Source organism: Orbicella faveolata, unplaced genomic scaffold (assembly GCF_042242905.1).
Source record: "Orbicella faveolata isolate gen_17 unplaced genomic scaffold, um_ofav_v1 contig_1, whole genome shotgun sequence".
Lineage (NCBI taxonomy): Eukaryota > Metazoa > Cnidaria > Anthozoa > Scleractinia > Merulinidae > Orbicella > Orbicella faveolata.
In genome coordinates this window covers 14,716,037-14,736,922 of record NW_028301536.1, presented here as the reverse complement: position 1 = coordinate 14,736,922, position 20,886 = coordinate 14,716,037, and the positions used below count along the sequence as shown (strand labels likewise).

At 38.0% G+C, this 20,886-nt stretch overlaps 2 protein-coding genes across 4 annotated transcripts; both read right to left on the bottom strand.

Annotated features, from left to right (window-relative positions):
• Positions 1-3,280: 3,280 nt before the first annotated feature.
• On the bottom strand, positions 3,281-10,836 carry LOC110061306 (H/ACA ribonucleoprotein complex subunit 2-like protein). Of its 3 annotated transcripts, XM_020768150.2 has the most exons (5): positions 10,623-10,836; positions 6,673-6,789; positions 5,964-6,033; positions 5,391-5,496; positions 3,281-4,471 (listed from the first exon to the last, which is right to left on the bottom strand). In XM_020768150.2, the coding sequence occupies exons 1-5, from the start codon at positions 10,804-10,806 to the stop codon at positions 4,346-4,348; spliced, it is 603 nt and encodes a 200-aa protein (XP_020623809.2). In that variant the 5' UTR covers positions 10,807-10,836; the 3' UTR covers positions 3,281-4,345. The 3 variants fall into 3 exon arrangements, with proteins under 3 accessions (XP_020623809.2, XP_020623810.2, XP_089147401.1); XM_020768151.2 differs by lacking the exon at positions 6,673-6,789; XM_089291275.1 differs by lacking the exons at positions 3,281-4,471; positions 5,391-5,496; positions 5,964-6,033; positions 6,673-6,789 and adding an exon at positions 7,849-8,975.
• A 2,854-nt stretch (positions 10,837-13,690) lies between these two features.
• LOC110061392 (uncharacterized) lies at positions 13,691-18,049 on the bottom strand. Its single transcript, XM_020768235.2, has 3 exons — positions 17,921-18,049; positions 17,184-17,284; positions 13,691-14,725 (listed from the first exon to the last, which is right to left on the bottom strand). Exons 2-3 carry the CDS (start codon positions 17,248-17,250, stop codon positions 14,019-14,021), a joined length of 774 nt encoding a protein of 257 aa, XP_020623894.2. The 5' UTR covers positions 17,251-17,284; positions 17,921-18,049; the 3' UTR covers positions 13,691-14,018.
• Positions 18,050-20,886: the final 2,837 nt, after the last annotated feature.

Below are 20,886 nucleotides of genomic sequence, written 5' to 3'. Positions count from 1 at the left end.
TTAACCCGAGCAAATGTTTGAAGAAGGAAACTGTCTGTCTGTCGAGTCTTTAATTGTCAGTGCAGCCAGCATTTAACACACATTTACCGCTTGGATTGCGGCGTGGAAACGAAGACGACAAGTTAACGAGTTTAAGTGTTCCTAAATCTTCGACGGCGGTCGAGGGGCGTGACAACGAAAACATCTTCTACACGACATTAAAATTTATTTTGTTTGCGGAAAACCACAGCTAGACCATCTGCACAGTGTTTGATGTTTCATGTCGATTTCTAAAGAACAACAGGGTTGACTTCCCGTCTTTGCTGTCTTTGTATCAGAACTTAACATGCACCTGCTTTGCTGACAATCTCCTCGCGAGACTAGTCGCGCGCGCGTTTGAGACATTTCTCGCGTGGCGTGTCTCCGACAGGCATTCATACAAACACCGACTATTTTACACTGACGTTCTAAAGCTTAGGAACCGACGAAGCATGCGCAGTATGCCTACTGAAAATTTCTCATAATGTCTCATTAACACGTTATTTTTCACGAAACGGTCGTGAAAAGACTGGTAATACAAACATATAAACTCAACGCGGCGAGAAAGGCGAAATTTCCATTTCTCAATGACGCGAAAACATTATCATCTTTATCTCGCATACTGATTGCTCATCAATTCGTTGATTTTGCGAATCAGAAACTAAGTTAACGAGCAAACGATTGATATATCTTTCGAAAAGTGCTTGTCATTAAATCATTACCACAACCATTGCAAATTCGTTAAAGGGAGTATTGACAGAAAATGAACGAGCTAATTATTTTATTTGGCCTCATAAAAAAAAATGTAAATTAACCAATAAAAGGAAAAATGTAGAAGACGTGCTAAAAGGAACTTAAATGTTTACAGATCTAGAAAATTCGTCAAATGAAGATTAGTCCAGAGACGTGACACCTCGCACATGAAAGCACAAAAAAATGGTTGACTGCCTGACGACAAGTTAAAAACTTCACATATCGGCCCGTAATTTAAAGAAGGTGAGTTTGACATCTAGCACTCTCTATCGCTTATTTTCCAGAACATTTCTCGACAGATGATGGGAGTCAGGTTTCAAACAGCGGAATTAAATTAAGAACAAGCCTGTTCGGTTTCGTTTGAATATTTCGCAAAAATTCTATTTAAAACATGGAATTTTTCCGGCTAGACATCATTCAATCCGCAGTCGTTAATATTTAATTATTTGTAAATTGTGTAAATTCCGGGAATATTATTTTGCATTTGTAGCTGATAAACGGTCTTGAGTTTTTACCTAGTGATAGTAGCTAACAGTTCTTCCTGAAATGTTTGACTCCCAAAGGTGCCAAAGTCAAACAACAACAACAAACAAACAAACAAACAAGTTAAAAAGCAAACCTGCTCTGCATGATAATATAATATTGCTCAGGAACTTTCCTTTTCAATATTTGAATAGTCAGCAGTATTCATAAACTTAAGCTGCAGAAAATTTCTTTTCACCAGTTTAGTTTAAAATAATGAAACACAAATCTTGAGTTATTCTTTGCTTGGGGTAATCTTAATAAGAGGTCAGTTCGTGTGAGTTGTAAGCTTTTGAAAAGGAATATCTTCCGATTGGATGGTAATTGCTATCTTTTTGGCAATTGCAAAGCAGTTCTCAAGTGCAAAGCTACTATTACTAGTCGGTTTTAACTCTGAGGTACAAAACGACGAGCGCTGTATAAAACCCTCTTGCCAGTGACCACCTTTCAAAGATCAAAGTCAGTTCTCTATGAGCAAACTCGTGAATTTTACAGTGTATGATGATTGATTTGAGCCAACCTTTCTTTACTTTCGTGAAGTTTCTGAAACAAAAATATATACTTTTGTTGGATAGATCAGTCAGTAGGTTATGCTTAACCATTTAGCTAGACTGTTCGATCTAGCTCCTCTCGGTTTATATCCCGGGGGTACTCCCAGAAAAATTGGGTGGGGGTGTGCGACCCGCTTCCCAAAACCCTTACCCTATTTATGACCAAAATCTGCGATTTTCCCTACCCTGTTCATGACCTGACCTGACCAAAAATTCGCTACCCTATTTATGAACGTTGCGGCTGACACAGTTGCTCAAAACATAATTTATGAAGGGCTTTTGTCGATGGTCTTATCCGTCGATAATGATGGAAAAGTAGCTTCTTCTAAAAAAACACACTTAATTCAAGACCAGAGTGCAAAAACCATACCCTACTTTTGACCAAAATGGCCAAAGTCGATACCCTATTTATGACCAAAACGGCTGAAAAACCATACCCTTCGGGGCCGCTCATACCTATATAGCACATATAAGGGAGTACCCCGCCCCCGGGGGCGTTGTATCTTGGTGTTGTCAGCTGACTCTCATTAGCACAAAATTTCATTTTATTTCTGAGTTTCTTCAAAGTTACGGTTCAGACTGAGAAGACAAAAACTTGGCGGTGTTTAACACTTTGAGGTTCCCCAACAATACTCCGGCCGCTGCGCGTCGTGTTTCATTTTTCTTCTCTTTTCTCGGTTTTTGGAAATGTGATGAGGCACTGCCTCTTATTTTTGATATACTTCTTCAAAAGAATTCCTGCATCATGTGGGTTTAGCAACGCTTGGGAACAATTTTGAAGAAACTTTTTGGGACGTTCCTTTAGCTTCCTTATCCTTTTGCGTATTCAGCACAACTAAGAATCGGAGTCATTGAGTATCATTGTAGACGTTAATCGGCCTAAAATCTGCCTCGCGTTTGAACAAGAGGAGGCATGTGTGGCTGAAAGGGAGTGGCTAAAAGTGGCTGAAGAATACAGAAGAGTGCACCGCTGTTGGCCTCATGTAAGGGAAGAGAAGTATGAAGGAACAGGGAGGTTACGGTTGTTAGGGTTTCCAGCATTTTAGTTACCGAAGAACTCGGCTGGCAAAATCTCTTCTTTCTAGTCTCTCTTTTAAACTAGACAAATGGTACGAAAATTTCCCCCGAACGTTTCCGTAGAATGCGAAAGTTATACTTCAGAAATGCGAACTTCCGTTTATTCTGGGAGGAAAATTAAATAGACGGAAATTCCCGGTCAGAAATTCTCGCAAATTTGGCTATACCTCGCGAGGTTGTCCTCTTTCCCTACAATTTCGGAAAATGGTGTTCCAGTCGCCCATCTGGTAAAATGGAGTCACAAAATCGACAGTTCTGAGGCACTGAACCCTGGCAGCAGGGTAGCAAGCATATAGCAAGTGATAGTTTAGCAGAGCTAGTGTTAGTAAACTGTAACAAATGAGTAAAAAGACGAACTGTTCTCAGACAAAGGAAGCTTTCGTTTATTCACCAACATTACTATTAATATTCGTGGGAGAAAGCAGGTACGAGAGGATAAGGGCTCAGTTTCCAGCAATGAGTGGTTGGGTGCACCTGCAATCCTCTCCAGGATACCACCGGATACCAGTAAATGCAATATCTTGAGGGATTTCAAAGCCTCTCAAAGTTTTTTTTTTTCATACTAGCTACTGTGTTTCTCAAGGGGGAAGGACCATAAAGTATGTCTTTTGTCACTACCATCAATAGGTCACTAGTCACAGACCTGGGTGTTTGGGTGCACTCGTGATACTCTGCAGGATCGAACACCCACAGCTGGAAACTGACACTAGATAGGATCGTGAAAACTTGTAGTTATTAACTTTGTTCAAAAAATATATTAAATACATGTCACAACTATCAAAAGCCATTACAATATTTGGACTGAAAGCTAGCGTTAGTTCTTTTCCCTGAGTCTAGGAAGGAAAATACTTGACAAATAAAAGCCACTTTCCTTTTAAAGTAACAGAGTACAGCATCGTAATATAACAATCAGTTACGCTGTATTTAATGTACTTACATGTACTCGTAAAAGCGTTTAGGCGAGGATAGTTTCAAGTGTGTTACATTCACTAGCATGCAATGCAATAGATCCAACTCGCTTTAGAGGCACATTACAGAGGAGCAACATGACTAAAATTGTTGCAGGTAATCCAAGGGGCACCAGTAAATGCAATATAGGAGACTTCAAAGCCTCTCAGTGGCGTTTTGTCATACCAGCTATTGTGTTTCTCAGGGGAACAGGACAATGAAAGATGTCCCTTGTCACTACCATCACTTCGTCTTTATCGTAGTGAGGCTGTCACTGCAAAGTTCACTCTGGTTTTTTGCTTGTCAGAAATTGCTTGCAATAAGCTTGAAGTATACTCAGCAGATTTCTGCACTAAGAGAGTAATTAAGGGCGGGTAATTTGAATCAAACACTTCAGCACCATGTACAAGTAAATATCTCTTACAATAATTTTGACAAAAGTTTATATACAAGAGATAAAGGCAAATAATGATGGACTACAAAGGAAGAGGTAGACTCTTCACTTCTGAGAGACACTCATTGTAGTTCTCCTGGAAATCTTCATGGAACTTCACCAATACTATACTTGTGGGTCGTCTGGATTGACTTGCAGCTCCTAGGTCCTGGAATACAAATTTAATCACACTATCAGACTTACTGTCCACTTCAGGGGTTGAAAAGTTTTAATCATGAATAATCAATAATATAATCTCTCCAGATAATTTCTCAAACTCAGTAATTATGAGTTAATACAATTCATCAATAATAAATTACTTTAAACAAAGGAAATCCTGATCGTGACAGTTTTTGGATATCTTATCTTAATCAGCATAGATATTCACAATTTTATCTCTCCATTTTCTCTTTTTAAATTTGATTGAGGACATACATTGTATACATGTATCAAATACTCAGGACATTGTTTGACCACATTTCTAAACACCTCAAAGTTTGAGAAAAACACTCTGCTACCCATTGTATTTTCAACTCTTTTCTTGGTGTTTGGAAACGTGGTCGAACAAGGTCTTTTGTGTTTGATATATTACATCAATGCACTGCTAAACAGACTTGGAACAAGTATAAAGCATGAGAAGAAAATGGCATACTTTGAGAAAGAAATCCACACTCCCCAGATAGGAATCAAACTTAAAACCTTCTAGTTACTAGCCCCAATGCTCTACCACTGAGCTACAGGAGACTTGTGGGAGCTAAGGCCATTAAACTAGGTTCAAATGACAAACTTCCTGCATTCTGCTAGGAGTGGAAAGCCAATACATTGCAGACTTGCAGTGATAATAAATGACTTTACCAACTGCTGATACTCCTGGGCTCAACAGTCAAATCATCCATACATGTAGGTCTAACACCCTTTTGTGAGGTGTCACAAAATTAGCAGAGATTCAACTCTCATTAGGCTAGTTGTATGCGCTTGCATAAAACAGCCATTAATTCTTTCTAATCTTTACTCAGTCATTAACAGACAGATGTAACACATGAGATAAATAACCATCTAGGAGACAGAAAAGTTTATACATTACTTACAAATTTGGAAGGCACATAGGCATATGGAACTTTGTTATCTTCACAGGCCACAGGAATGTGAGATATTACATCAATGGGAGAAACATCACCAGCGATGACCACAAAACTAAGGGACATAACATGTAACTGGGAGTTCAAACACAGTTTAAAATGTTATGACTAAACTTATTCAGTATGTACAACAGCCCATTTATCATTGATAACAGAAGAAACATCTAGCTAGCAAGAGAGACTCGGAAGAATGGTCAGTCACAAGTTATTTGATATTAAATAATTTCCAAGTTCTCCTAAAAGGAGATGGACCCATGATCTTCTGCTACAGAAGACTCATGAAAGACAGTCTACACAACTTGGTTTAAATGTGATAAACATAGATCCACATACAGCAGTACTGTCAAGATTTTTCCTATCAAAGATTCATAATACTGTTTATGGAACAACACAAAAAATTGCTTCCAAATTTTTGGGAAGAGCTGGAGAGATAGATACTTTCTGTTTTATTATTTTTTGTGATCTTTTTATTATTTTAATTATATTTTATTTTTTATTTTATTTTTTAGATCACATGCTTACCCTTTCTCTCCTTTCCGCAAGGCTTTAGCTACCTCCTTGACACCTCTTCTTGAGCTCTTAGACTTGGAAGCTATAGTAAAGCAATCCAGACTTGTTAACAATAGTAAGAGCTTTTCAGAAAGTTGAATATATATTTATTATTCAAACTAACCCACATATCCCATCTAGGCCTAAAAATAAATTATGCATTTTTCACCTTTTTGTGTAAACTTTTCTACATGTAATTTTTCTGCAAATTATCTTAAACAAATTGATGAACCTTTACATGTACCTCAAGAGTTTCAGGGATGACTTGTAAGTTATACATTTAACAAGAAGATCTGCTAGATCTTATAACCGCGCTGTTAAAATTTAACTGTTTTCTTAGCACTACAGTCGTAACGCAATGCACATTCCAAAGCAATCCTTGATGATTCATTGATTACTGTAGACACCACATTACTTGATCAAAACAAACTGTATTATTGCACCATCAGTCGTAGCTGTTGTGAAATCTCCGATGACGTAATAGTCTTAATCTGGAACTTTCTTCGGGATATGTATGGGCATGAAGATACGAACGCTATTAACAACAGCTTTCTTAAGAGTCAAAATTAAATTTAATCGTTTTTTCCCCTGAGTAAAGGGCTAGCAAAGAAGTCACACAAGTTACATAATTGAAGAATTGCGTTATCCACAGCTATCTTTAGTACGGTGGTTATTTCCCTACCAATGACATAATCCTTGCATGTTCTGACAAGTTCTTTGCTTGGCTTGCACATATTTAATTTTCCTTCCGATCTATGAACTTGCTGTGATGAAACAGCCAAAGAATTTACTACATTGCCTAAAACCACAAGAAATACTCGCAAAATTACAAATAAATTAATGACCGTCGCTTCTCGCCAAATAAACTTGCAAACTAAACACGATCTTATTTGTCACGTAGCGAAAGTGAAAACTGCAACGTCAACGCATTCCATGGCTGACGTAATACCATTTTTTTAGCGTATTTATTATTCCCTTTGAATCCAATGCTTTGATAAAACGAAAAGAAAATATATTTTACCCACAAAAAAGAAAACAATATCCATAAAATTGTCTGTGTATTTATGTTTAACAGCTTCTGGCAGAAAAAATCACACGTTGCGTGACTCAAAATCTGGCCGAGAGGGAGCTTGGGTCTGGTCACCGACAAAAAAAAAAAAAAAACAAGAAGATCTCTTAGATCTTATAACCGCGCTTTTAAAATTTAACTGTTTGCTTAGCACTACAGTCGCAACGTAGTGCACATTTCAAAGCCGTCCTTGATGATTCTCTTCTTACTGTAGACATCACTCACTTGATCAACACAAACTCTATTATTGCACCATCAGTTGTAGCTGTTGTGAAATCTCCGATGACGTAATAACCTTAATTTGGAACTTTCTTCGGGATATGTATGGGCATGAACGATATGAACGATATGAACGATTCGATAACAACACTATTAACAATTGCTTTCTTTCTTAAAACTCATGATTAAATTTCATTGGTGTTTTCCACGAGTAAAGGGCTGGAAAACTAGTCACACGAGTCACATAATTTAAGACTTCTGTTATTCACGGCTATTTTCAGTACGGTGGTTATTTCCCTACCAGTGACGTAATCCTAGCATGTTTTGACATGTTCTTTGCTCGGCTTCCAAATATTGAATTTTTCTTCTGATCACTGAACTCGCTGCGATAACACAGCCAAAGAATTTACTTCATTGGCCTAAAACCACAAGAAATACTCGAAAAATTGCAAATAAATTAATGACCGTCGCTTCTGCCAAAATAAACTTGCAAAGTAAACAGGATTTTATTTGTCACCTAGTGAAAGTGAAAGCTGCAACATCAGCGCATTCCATTGCTGACGTAATACCTTTTTTTTTTTTAGCGTATTTACTATTTCCCTTCGAATCCAACACTTCGATAAAACCAAAAGAAAATATATTTTACCCAAAGCAAAGAAAACAATATCCGTAACATTGTCTTTGTATTAATGTTTCAACAGCTTTTGGCGAGTAAACATCACAGGTTGCGTCATTCAAAATTTGGCTGAGTGAAAGTTTGGGTCTGGTCACAGACAAAACTGAAAAAAAAACAAGAAGATCTGTTAGATCTTATAACCACGCTTTTAAAATTTAACTCTTTGCATAGCACTACAGTCGCAATGCAGTGCACATTCCAAAGCAGTCCTTAATGATTCTGTTGTTACTGTTGACATCACATCACTTGATCAACACAAACTCTATTATTGCACCATCAGCCTTAGCCATTGTGAAATCTACAATGACGTAATGGTCTTCATCTGGAACTTTCTTTGGGATATGTATGGGCAGGAACGATATAAACGATATGAACGATGATACGATGACAACACTATTAACAATTGCTTTCTTTCTTAAAAGTCATGATTAAATTTCGTTGGTGTTTTCCATGAGTAAAGTACTAGAAAAGTAGTCACACGAGTCACATAATTTAAGACTTCCGTTATCCACGGCTACCTTAAGTACGGTGGTTATTTCCCTACCAATGACGTAATCCTTACATGTTCTCACATGTTCTTTGCTTGGCTTGTAAATATTTAATTTTCCTTCTGATCACTGAACTCGCTGCGATGAAACAGCCAAAGCTAGAATTTACTTCACTTGCCTAAAACCACAAGAACTATTGGCAAAATTGCAAATAAATTAATGACCATCGCTTCTGCCGAAATCAAGTTGCAAAGTAAACACAATCTTATTTGTCACGTAGCGAAAGTGAAAGCTGCAATGCCAGCGCATTCCATGGCTGACGTAATACCTTTTTTTAGCGTATTTATTATTTCCCTTCGAATCCAACGCTTTGATAAAACCAAAGAAAATATATTTTACACACAAATAAAGAAAACAATATCCGTAACATTGTAGTTGTATTAATGTTTCAACAGCTTTTGGTGAGTAAACATCACAGGTTGCGTGACTCAACATTTGGCTGAGAGGAAGTTTGGGTCTGGTCACCAACAAAACTAAAAAAAAAAAAAAAAAAAAAAACCATGGGTAAACAATGAACCGCGCTCGTCCCATGGCTGCGTGGTTAATTATTATATTGTAGGTCATCGTAGGCTAATGCACACGGACCAGTAAACAAAGTGGCAATTAACTGAGTGTACAATCCATGTACTCTTGGAAACTGAAAACAAAGGAGACAATTCCCTCTGCTATGTTATTTACCATACCCAATGAGACAGAAATTTCCATCTCTTTCTGCTCAGTGAGAGACAAGGGGGAACCTCTGCCCATAACCAGTTGATTTCCTATTGCGTATGCATGAATTGTGTCAATCAGCATATGCTATATCATACAAAATGTTCATGTGTGATCAAAATTTTCAGCTACATGTATAAGCTTTGCACGTACATTTTGGCTTCAAATGTGGCAGATTAATTGAATTTTGACTTTTCTACTGTACAAACATACAAGTCTCATGCAGAAACTACAGAAATTGTATAAGGTGACAAAGAAACAGAGGAACTAAATTAAAATCAACTTTATTTAAGACTATGCTGTCTAGTGTGTGCTTTGCAGATTACAAACTACAGATAATTAAACTGTTATGGAATTTAAAATTTAATAGCCTGCCTAACAACACTTTTGTCAAACTCTTTTGACATTAAAAGTGAATTAATGTACAGCAACAGCTGCTGAACCTGTACAAATAGCAGGTGATCAAAAAAGTACTTAGCAGCAGTAATTCATCAAGCTGAAATTTTCAATTCTGAGTCCTTACTATGCAACAAACCCATATCAGTGCAGCTCCAATTACAATTTTACAACTAACCACAGGGAAGTGGATATTGTGGGTAGTCTCATACAAGGACAGCATTTGGTATCCTATCTGCCATGTGTAACTTTTAGATTGGTTACAACTTGTCAAGCATGTTAATTTATTTGTCCATGTTTGTGAATGGTATCTGGTCAAATGAATGTGTGGTTATGATCAGAGTTTCACTCTTGTCTCTCACCAAGCTGAAAGAAAGGTACATCTCTCTCTGGCTAGGTATATTTGCTAAAGACCAAGGATAAAATTCCAGCAAGAAATGTAAAAGTTTTAAATTGAGGAAGTGGATCTGGCTGCACAGTGCAGTATACATGGGTATATGGTACATCGAACCCTCAGGAGGGGTCAGGTAGCAGCTCCCATAAGGTCTCACATGAATGTCTTGATACCCGTTGAGAGGGCAAAAGAACATACAACAGAAACAATGCCCCTGGCCCCAAACCAATAACAGCTGCTAACAAGCAAAAGAACTACAAGCTTACAAGAGCTGCTACACTCCTGCTCAGGAGTCATGTATAGTTCTTGCTGCATTTAATGAAAGAGTGACATGTCCAATGCCATTCAACTTGTCCCTTGACTCGTTTCAACATAAAAGAGATTGTGATACCCTGGACAGTCGAGATACCCGGTCACTTTACAAATAACAAAATGTTGGGTTATAGAAAGTGTATTCTATATAGCTCATTCTCAAAGCTTCAGCAGTTACGTCCTCTACCTTCTAGCTGCTTAAAGAACGACTTCATGATACCAAAACTAAGCCTTCATAGCTGGATCCAAAGCGAAAACTATTGAAATCCCAAAGGATTTGGTTTCGCGATCGTATCCAAGCGCTTACCTTTCTTTACTGTTTTATACAATCGTTTTGTAAGTTTTCTCCCAGCAAGCGGTTTGGCAATTGCACAAACTCCCTTAACGAGTTCATCGTAGTCTAGAGTAGGTTCTTCGTTCTTCGTATCGTCCTTATTTTCGCCTCCTTCGCCATTTTCAGTGTCTCTCTTTTTGTCTTTCGACCTCGCCATGTTGTTTTCACTGCACGTGGGAACGGACAAAGGTCTGGGGCGAGTTACCTACACTTTCCAAGTAACCCGCTGACCCATTATTCAAGTGCTCACGCGGACCTACACACGTGCTTCTATGCGTCGTTCGCTTGATTGTGTAGCTGCATGTTTTTAAATTCTATACACGAAGATTTACTTTTGCATTTTATTAGGATTTCAGAGCTATAAAATTTAAACTCCATTTTTTATTTTAGCCAAAGTATTTAATGAAAATGTTTTATTTTTTGTAGAACTGGAGAAATGGGACTCGGATCGGCCGAATGAACAACTACTGCGACTGTCAGAATGATTCGTCGTGTTTCCTGGACGACATAAACTTATATATGGGTAAAGTTGAACTTTTGTGTGACCTTGCTATCCCTGTTCTTCTTTAGTCCAAACCGTTGTCGAATTTTTGAAATCAAGAGTGATGCGGTAGGGTTTGCTTTAGGGAGGTCGCGCAACGGACCCTGTGGTTCACTGGGTTGACTGTGCTCATTTTGAGTGTTCGGTGCCTAAATTCTCAGATGGTCAAATCTCACTCGTTCTGAGAATGGGGTTATTTCGAATGGGGTGAACTGCAGTGTTTAAACTAGACCTGTCTGAATGGAATAGTTTGTTATCAGATCAAGTTTGAGGTATAGGTACGCTGCATCTCTTGCTAATATGAGTTCAGGGAAGCCATCTGGAGCTGCGTCATTTCAATTCAATTTACAGACAGTTTGCAATGTAAAGAAAACTTAAAATGCAACCGTACAGTTTGTAACAAATTTAATTACAGTTCTCTTCCCCCAGACAAAAAGGTATTTTAGTGAAATCTTTGCAGAAATGCCAACCTAAAAGAGTTGGAATGCATGAGATCACGAATATTTAAATACTCTTCTTTGGCCATTGTAGCTTAACAAGAAATAACACATAAACTGCGGTGATAAACATGACAATAAAATGTATTGTTGGAAAACAAAAATTAAAAAAATATATTTTTTAACACACAAACTGTGCTGACAAACACGATAAACATGCGAAATGTCCAGTAAAAATATATAGTTTTTGTGTTTTGTATTATGAATTTTGTTTGGTGGGGTGGTGGAGGGGAAACTTTTGGTCAAAAGTCAATCAAACCTGTTTATTTTTTTGTATATATTTCATTATAAAAAGCCCAAAAAAACAAACTTTTTAACAAAAATCTAATTTAATCTATGCAAAATCCAGGAAGAGTTATGTTAGATAAGATATAATTTGGTGAACTGCTTGTTTGTCACTTCATGTGATGGGTCATAGTATGAATTATGTGTCCACAAGCTTGCTGTAATTGTATTCATGATGTAACAGAACTGCACTGTGAGGTTCCAGGAAAACCTGTGTCCAGGATAAGGGAGGTCATCAGAAAAAGGGGTTTCAAATCCAAACTTTCTGAGGGAAGGAATGACACTAAGCTAGAATTTCCAGATTGCTGAGGGATGCAGATGGGGTAAGGATAATTTCAAGAAAAAAAACCCACTTGCATTTAATATACATTTTTGTGATGGAAATGGAAACCCTCTGAACCAACGGGTGGCACATCAAAATTATTTCTTCCAAAGTTGAAATCAGAAAGCATCCTGGACCCAGTGGTTATGGGTAATTAAAGGGATGTGATCCCACCCAGTCTGAATCAGGTTGAATTATGATTGTCGCATCCATAAGGAGGGGGAACTCTGTAGGTCAGTTCTCATCAGTTCTAAAAATTTGCTGACTGAAGTTACTGGAAAGCTTAGCCAGCTTCAAGGATGATAATTGCGTCAAACTGGGGCTCAAGTAGTTTAGAGAAGTTAACAGCTAGAAGGGGCAGAAGTAAGGTATGGCATTCCATCTCTACCAAAATTCATGTTTTAATATTTCAAAGTTCTTGCTTTGTATTTCACTCTCCAGTCGCAGCATTCAATATTGTTCTTTATGCAACATTTCAGTATCAATTAAGTTTGCAAACTGTGTACAGTGGTATCAAAAATTTTTCTTTTGCATCAGTTGCCACCCAAGTTTTGATATTCAACATTGCATGACGGCGTTGACTTTGAAATCAAAAACATGAATTTTGTGGGGATTGGAATGCCGTGGTAAGGGTAGTGAATGGTACATGTAATTTCAAGACTTTGTGAGACTGGAAGACTAGTATTTTTTTGCAAGCACAAGATTTTTTGAACCTTGCAAAAGAAGTTGTGAAAAAATATGAGATCATGAGGCTTGTGCTATTTAGCTAAAACTTATTTGAGTTGCATAAGTTTGGAAGGACTCAATCCACTTCGCACGACACACCTGGGGCTGATACAGGATTTTAGAGACAGGGTCCCAAAATTTTTGAAATTTGAGGTCCTCAGAAATGGTATATCCACCAATCTGAGGCAAAGTCAGTCAATGTCGCATTTTCTATAATTTAGGGGGTAGCATCACCAATTTCCTCAATATATATCAAAAACTCATTTGCAAATGCCCATCAACATTTCAAAGCAAGTGAAAAATATTTTACCTCCCATTATTGTGCTTGATGGGGGTACCCTCCAGTTCTATTTTCAAACCTGAGCCCAGTTGTCTGAAAGATGATTAAAGCTAAACTGTTCCCATTAGAAAGAGTAACACGTTTCAGAACAAAAAAGGAAATTGATAATTATTTCTGCTTCAGATTAAAACAGCTACAAAACAGTGGCCTTTGGGTTGCACGTAATGCCCCTTTAGTAATTGATCTGCTCGCTACAGACAAATCATGATATTTTGTTCAACCTCATCCAATAATTCTCAACCGTTTTCAATACCATTTTAAAGGACAGTACAAGGGTGTTTGGGCATGATTGTTATGCAAGGAACAAAATTTGCAAAATGGACAACTCTCTATGTCAATCCAAAAATAACTCTTTATTATTGAGCCCATTATTTGACTGGTACATAACTTCCAACAAGCGAATTCATCATGTGAATCACAGAGCAGTAAATTAATCTCCCTGCGCCACGTTGTATTCACTCGTTAAAAGGTATTTTAAACATTTTCCAGTTAATTTTACAAACTAGGTTTCATCTAAAAAATCACTCTTGAATGAGTGAAGTAAAAGTCCTCCGTAACTGCTTTATTAAGTGTTAACAATGCGCCGGTCAGTGTGATGTATAGTATAGATGTTATATTTGGTTAAGTATGTCGCGTTGAAAGGAGCAAGATAAGTTTTTTACTGTGTCTTCTTCTCCTCTTTAGGGGCATCAGCGGTTTTGTGTTCCGCCTTCTTTACTTCAGGCTTCTTGGCGGCCTTGTCATCTTCTTCATCGTCATCATCATCGTCATCGTCGTCATCATCGTCGTCATCATCATCTGCTTTCTTGGTGGCATCATCCTTCTTCTCTTCTTCCTTGTCTTCCTCTTTCTTCACTTCTTTCTTCTCGTCTTCCTTCTTGCCTCCCTCGCTGCTGTCCTCGCTATCATCCTCATCATCGCCATCGTCTTCATCATCCTCATCGTCTTCGTCATCCTCATCGTCACCATCATCTTCATCGTCTTCATCATCTTCGTCATCTAGATCGTCACTCAACTCATCTTCATCGTCATCCTTATCCTTGTCTTCCTTCTTGTCCTCCTCGTCTTCTTTGTCGGCTTCTTTGTCTTCCTCCTTGTCGCTGTCTTTTTCCTCAGTTTCTTTGTCGTTGACTTTCTCGTCCTCCTTCTTCTCGGGGGCATCGGGGTTGTCCTCCTTGGTTTCATCGTTTTCTTTGGGGATTTTGTCCCTCTTCTCTTCATCGGTATCACCCATATCGTCTCCCTCGCTGCTGTCTTCACCATCATCTTCATCATCCTCGTCATCTTCATCGTCTTCATCGTCAGCATCGTCCGTAACGTCGTCATCGAAGTCGCCAGTGTCTTTTTCGTCTTCCTTCTTTTCCTCTGCGAGGTGAAAAAAAACCAAAAAAAACCGTAAGTAGCATTTACTTACTGACATATATTTTATTTGTATTAGCGGGGTAATCCTTTATAGGGAAATATTGGGCTAATTTAATTTTTTGGGAAGTTTGATGGCTTGCGAGCCTAACATTCCGCCGTGGGAACTGAACAAGTTGAACTGATCCCGTATTGGCGCGTTTGCGGGTCTGTAAAGAAATCCGTCCTTCTCAAACCTGCGCGAAAATATGAAGAACATTCAAGAAACTTCGAACCGCTTTCTTGGAAATTTAAGTTAGTTAGAATGCTTACAACTTATTTGCGACATCGACATTACCGCTACAGTACAGATCAGAGGTAAACGACTACAGCATACACAAAACATACGTGAACTGAGCCAGACAGACGGAAGGCTCATGTACTTGACAACTCTATTAATTAAATAAAAGTCCCACATTTCAAAGAATAACGACTCAGCAACCTCCGAAAATAATTGACCAACGTACTTATTATTGACCGGTGGTACGTACATTCCGTAGCTTGAGATTTTAAAACGTAAACTTAGTTGAAAAAAAGAAATTCGAGTCTTTCCTATAACGTTTGCTGGCAATACTATCGTTTTTGTGCCTTTTGAAAGGTGATAGCCGGCTTGAGATCGTTCTCATGTAAAGGAATGAGGACAGTTACTAGGCATGCGTGGATGACCTGAGCCTAGAATGGATTTGCGCATGCACAAAAAAAATAATTGTATAGGTTGACGTAGGCTCGACGACGCCGAGGATGACGCCTAGTGAAAAATGAATTTATATTTTACAAGCGAAGTTCGCGATTGTCTAGATCTGTTCGGTACGCCAATGGCTCTAAAAACGTGCTTAAGCTAAATATGCAACGACGGCGTTCAATTCCAAATGGAAATACGAAAAATTAGCCGTCGTCGTCCACGTTCCGTAGACGACGCACAACTTGGACATTTCAGGTTGTTGTTTTGCAGAGGACGGCAAAGAAATGTACAAATGAAGATTTATAACGCACATGCACAGCCACTGTACTGCTCATTAAATCTTTTGTTCAGTGACGTTCCGTTGCCGTTGCCGTCGTGGTTTTGTAAACTCCCTAGTGACCAAATGACCTTTTTTTTAGCCGTCAACATAAAAACGACAAACTTACAGTTTCAAATGCAAAATCAACCGTAAATCTCGTTTTATCGGAAAACAAGAACACCCCAGTCATTGCTTCGTTTCCGAAACGCATATCGAAAAAATACAGGCAGAGTTGAATTGGAAACGTATACGTGAGGGTGACGTTAATGTTATTGTTTCCACCCGCAGTTTGTTATCACTTTTTGACAACAGACCGCGTTGGCTGGTAACCCTGTTAAATTAGTAAAATGCTTGTAAACTTTATGGCAGGTTAATCTTCTTAATCATTAGAGCATTAGCTGACCACCTGTTCCCATCTCGTAAACTGTAGTGACATTAAACGCCAAGTTTTGAAAATGAACTGATACTATATGTGAAACAACTAGCAGGTCATTTTTTTAAGTGGGAACGAATGCCTCCCTTATCAATTACTTGACTTTAGGAGTTAAACGCGAAAATCCGAAAAAAATGAGAGAATTGATAACAGTCAGCTTCTTTATTAGATTAGTCGTGATTTTCAAAAACAAGATGAGGTTATGTAATCCTGTTAAATTGAAACTGACGTTAAGGCGTTAAGATTTCTAAAATGTTTTTTGTTTCGGTAATTGAGGTATTTCTGTTACGATCTGTTCCTTCAATTAGAGCCGGTGTAACACCAATGTGGCGCCATGAAATTCAAAACAACGTTGTATTTAAAGGGAAAACTCTGTTACTTAACTTGCTTGTTTTATTCAAGTCTCTTGATTTGATTATTTTTGTGAAAACAAACAAGCACTATTTGCCATGGATTGCGGTTTTGCTAGTACATGTTTCAAAACAGTGTCAGTTTTGTGTCGTCAATATTGAAAGATAAATCTCCTGATATCATTTTAAATAAAATATTCTTTCAAGAGAAGTAATTTATAAATATTTCATGTTTCTCGTTATTCAGTTTCTAGAAAAGTTCCTTTGTTTCGTTGAAGCGTTTCTGTGTTCTACGACTTCAGAGAATCAGAAAGGATAAAATTTCACTTTTGTATGAACGTTTGCTTCTTATTAAAAGTACGCAGTTGCCCATAGCTGGCACTTAATATGCTACCGTTTAAAAAACCTTGGTTCTTGCGATTACTTCAATCTTGGGTGAAAGATATAGGGGTGGAGCTTAGCACGTTTTCTGGGTCTGCAGTTAAATGTTGTTTATCATATCTTTGAAAGAATGAAAAGCCAGACTCGCAATTTACGATTTAAAGTCCATCTTTAGTGAAACGTTTAGGCTTATCGTCTCTTTGCTTGAAAAAGGAAAGCGAGGTAATTCAGATTAAAAGAAAAAACCAACTTTGTTTTACCTGGGGCTGGGGCTCCTTGTGTCAAGGCGATGCCAAGAATCAGGCACAAAAGAAAGAGGTATTTCATTGTTGTTTGGTGGTAAGTCTTCGGACTAGTGGATCTAAAAAGAAGAAGGTAGTAAACAACATTGACTAACAAAGTCTAGACAGAAATTCTACAATGTTAGTGAAAACCTCTACTTAGGACTTTAACCTAATTCAATTTTATTGCTATCCTTGACCTATGGAATATGTTTCTTCTTATGTTTTTACACTGTATCCACGATGTGACAAAGAGGAGATACTACAACATTCTATTATGACGTGGCTACATAATGAAAATGTTAAAGAAATTTTGACCTTCAAAGTACCGAATTAACTCCATGATATACTGATTTCGTTAACTTTTTGTTGACGTGAAAACGTGTTGGGTTCTACCTGGTTAGTTATCAAATTCAGCACAAGTCTTCCCATTCTGTAGAAATTGAAAATTCTTAATTGAAGAAAGTAACTATCCATAACTATAGTCTTGTCTTCTCTGAATAGCTTCGAGGGAATTTCTATCCTTGAATATATTTGATTGATTCTTCCTCGAACATGCGTGTGTGTCGTGATTATAAATCTAATCGAAAACGATCAAAGTGGTAAGTTGCTATAAATGGGATTGCTTACAACCGAAAATAGTTCTATGAAGGGCCATTCTCCGTTATAAATCTTATTCAAGTGACCTAAACAGGATTACAATGATTCACACCTACCTAATTTCTCAAGTGTTGCTGGCTACCTCTCTGGTCGAGAACTCTTGTGAAGTGAATCAAAGATGATCTAACCGATTTTAGTGGTGCGAATTGATTAACTATTAACAACGAACAGTGATGGTGATTACGTTTCGCGTTAGCTAGTTTAAAGCAGGTTATTTACAATTCACATCCATAACACGGCATTCACGTTTGTGGCGTGATATCGCACGCTAGTCCGTGACTGGTTAAAGAAAACAGTTTGTTTAAATTATTAACCAATCAAATGAGCCCAGAGGTAAACATCAACTAATGAAACCGTTAGATAGATTTGTTTTCGTACCACGTTAGGTGTTTTAGTTTACTTCATAGCCTCACCAGCAATGTTTTACATACTCGAAAGCTGGTTGTCTGGGTAGTGTGATCCAATCAGTGGGCCAGTGCCCGCTTTGGCTTCCAAAACAATTGTTTCCAACCATTTTGGGAACTACACGTTGTGATTAACCCTGCAGGTGTTCTGTGATCAGTTAACATTTTTTTTTATCAAATTGAATGCAATTTTTTACTTTCATAGACCATAGACCTAAACATACGAAGCCGTATGCGTTTTTCTTTAGTATATTCCGGCGACTAACAAACGACAAATGCAACCGATTGGTTAACAGGAAAAAGTCACATAGACTCTCTTAGTTGTACCAGTCCGTTTGCTAGTTTGCTTTTATAATTCGTCGCGTTAGCCAGTTTCAATCAATCGAATCGACAACGTGTTAACTTGATATACTTTGATAGCACAGGAAGCTCTCTGTATCAGTCAACTGATATAACGTAATCTTTTAAACCTCAGGCTTTTAAAACGAATTTAAGGGTAATATGTTTAATGTCACTGAGAGTCGAAACTTTGTGTCCGCGGATATTCACATCTTCTGGCTCTGTCACTGGAGCATTCGCCTTCATTGAAGAAGTTAGTTTATATGCTGGTTTTGTTACTGCGATATTTGCATTCGAAAACTTGATAACAGACAGCACTCAAGTTAACGTGCACTGGTAGTCGACAATGAACCTCCTCAGTACTCCCTAAAGGTGCGCTACCCTCGGTCAATGATGAGGGCCTCCCAAGGGGAATAGCATGTTCCCCTGTTCCCTTGAAAATTTCACCTTTTTCCCCCTGTTTCCTATTAACAAATTACATTGTTCCTTAATTTGTTTTGTCAAACTTCTCTTTAACAATAGAGAGATCGTTTTTTCCTTCAAATGAATCTCCAAAATATGCCTTGTTCCATTGAAATACGTGATCAAGTTCTCTTGATGTGAAGTTTTATATGAAATAATTCATATTAGAACTGCGGTTGTAGATGAAAGTGAAGAATGATCATCGCAGTAAATTTTTCAATTTAAGCCACTGGAAAGAAGAAGCCTGAAAAAATAATGATTCTTCTAAATAATGATTCATTCTTCACATTCATCTACAACCGCAGTTCTAATATGAATTGTTTCATATAAAACTTCACATCATTTCACTCCTCACGGGAAGATATGAACTCAATTAGTTGACCTCGCTCCCAATGTGTGGCTTCATCGCTCAGTTGGTAGAGCATTGCACCGGTATTCGCGGAGGTCACGGGTTCGAATCCCGTTGAAGCCCTGACTTTTTTCAGGCTTCTTCTTTCCAATCGCTTAAATTGGAAAATTTACTGCGATGATCATTCTTCACTTTCATCATGTTCTCTTGTTCCCCAAAACCCCTGTGAGGCCTGAGTGATCGCATCAGATACGCTTACTAAGTGGAGTAGCGGAGCCGCCCTCAGGCTTTTCCTTTAGCTTAGTCCCCACTCCTTTAACTAGTGATTTTTGACTTTCCCTGTGTTCTTGCACTCTAATTAAACCGATGAACGAGTCATTGCTCTCCATGACAGATGCAATTAGTTTGACTGCAGGCTGCAGCAGTAGTTATGAACAGCAATAAGCGCAGTTGGTGCCAAGCAATCGCGGATGCAAAAAATGCATGACCCAATAATTTTACTATACGATAAAAGTCATGGGATTTATGTACGTTATGTTCGTGCGTTAATTTGTTAGCAGTGAAATATACACATTTTGAAGCAAATCCGACATTAGATATAACAGACAGTGTAGAAGACATTACGTTTTGATTCAAGTTTTTCACTTATTGTTTTTTGCATGTCTCTGACTGTTCTCTCCAACTCGTTCCCAGTCAAAACATTCTGCAGTAAATATGCCTGTGCTCTCAACAAGCATATGAATTGCGTTTCTTTTGCCATTTTAAAGGCCGTTGCAAATGAAAACAACGTGACAACGAGAAGCAAACCTTTAAGGTTATGTTACACGAGCCTAACTTTAACGCTGGTTTTTAATCCATGTTACACGAGACAACGTTTGACGCAACTTTGCTGCAGCAACGGTCAGCGACGGTATACGGTATGTTACACGAGACGATTTTTAACGCAACTTGCAAAATTCTTTTGCAGGTTTTTGAATCGCGTTCAAAAACTTGCAACATGTTGCCCCAACGAGATGTTGCGTTAAAAATCGACTCTAAAGATCGGGTCGTGTAACATTACTTTAAAAGTATTGTCTAAATGTTGGTGGCCCGATGAAAGCCATCCGAACGATTTCTCAAAGTCCCGTTAGCGTTCTTTCTTAACTATCAAACATAAGATATTTAGTGCCTACCAGATGACACAAACGTACTTTTCGAAAAGGCCGATTGACCAAGGAGAGCAAAGTAGTAAAAAACCATTTTTTTAACTGTTTTCTACCGCTTTTGTGGTATAGCTTCGCATTAGACTAATTCTATGGTCTATTTCATCGTATTTTAGTTTAGTTCAGTATATTATTTATTTACTTAATAGCTCCATACGATTAGGATCTTTGCTATCTTTGCTGAGTTATTATTATAAACATTCTGAATAAACGACTTGCATCAAAATTAAAATCTTTGATCTTTCCTCTCTGCGGTACATCAATGA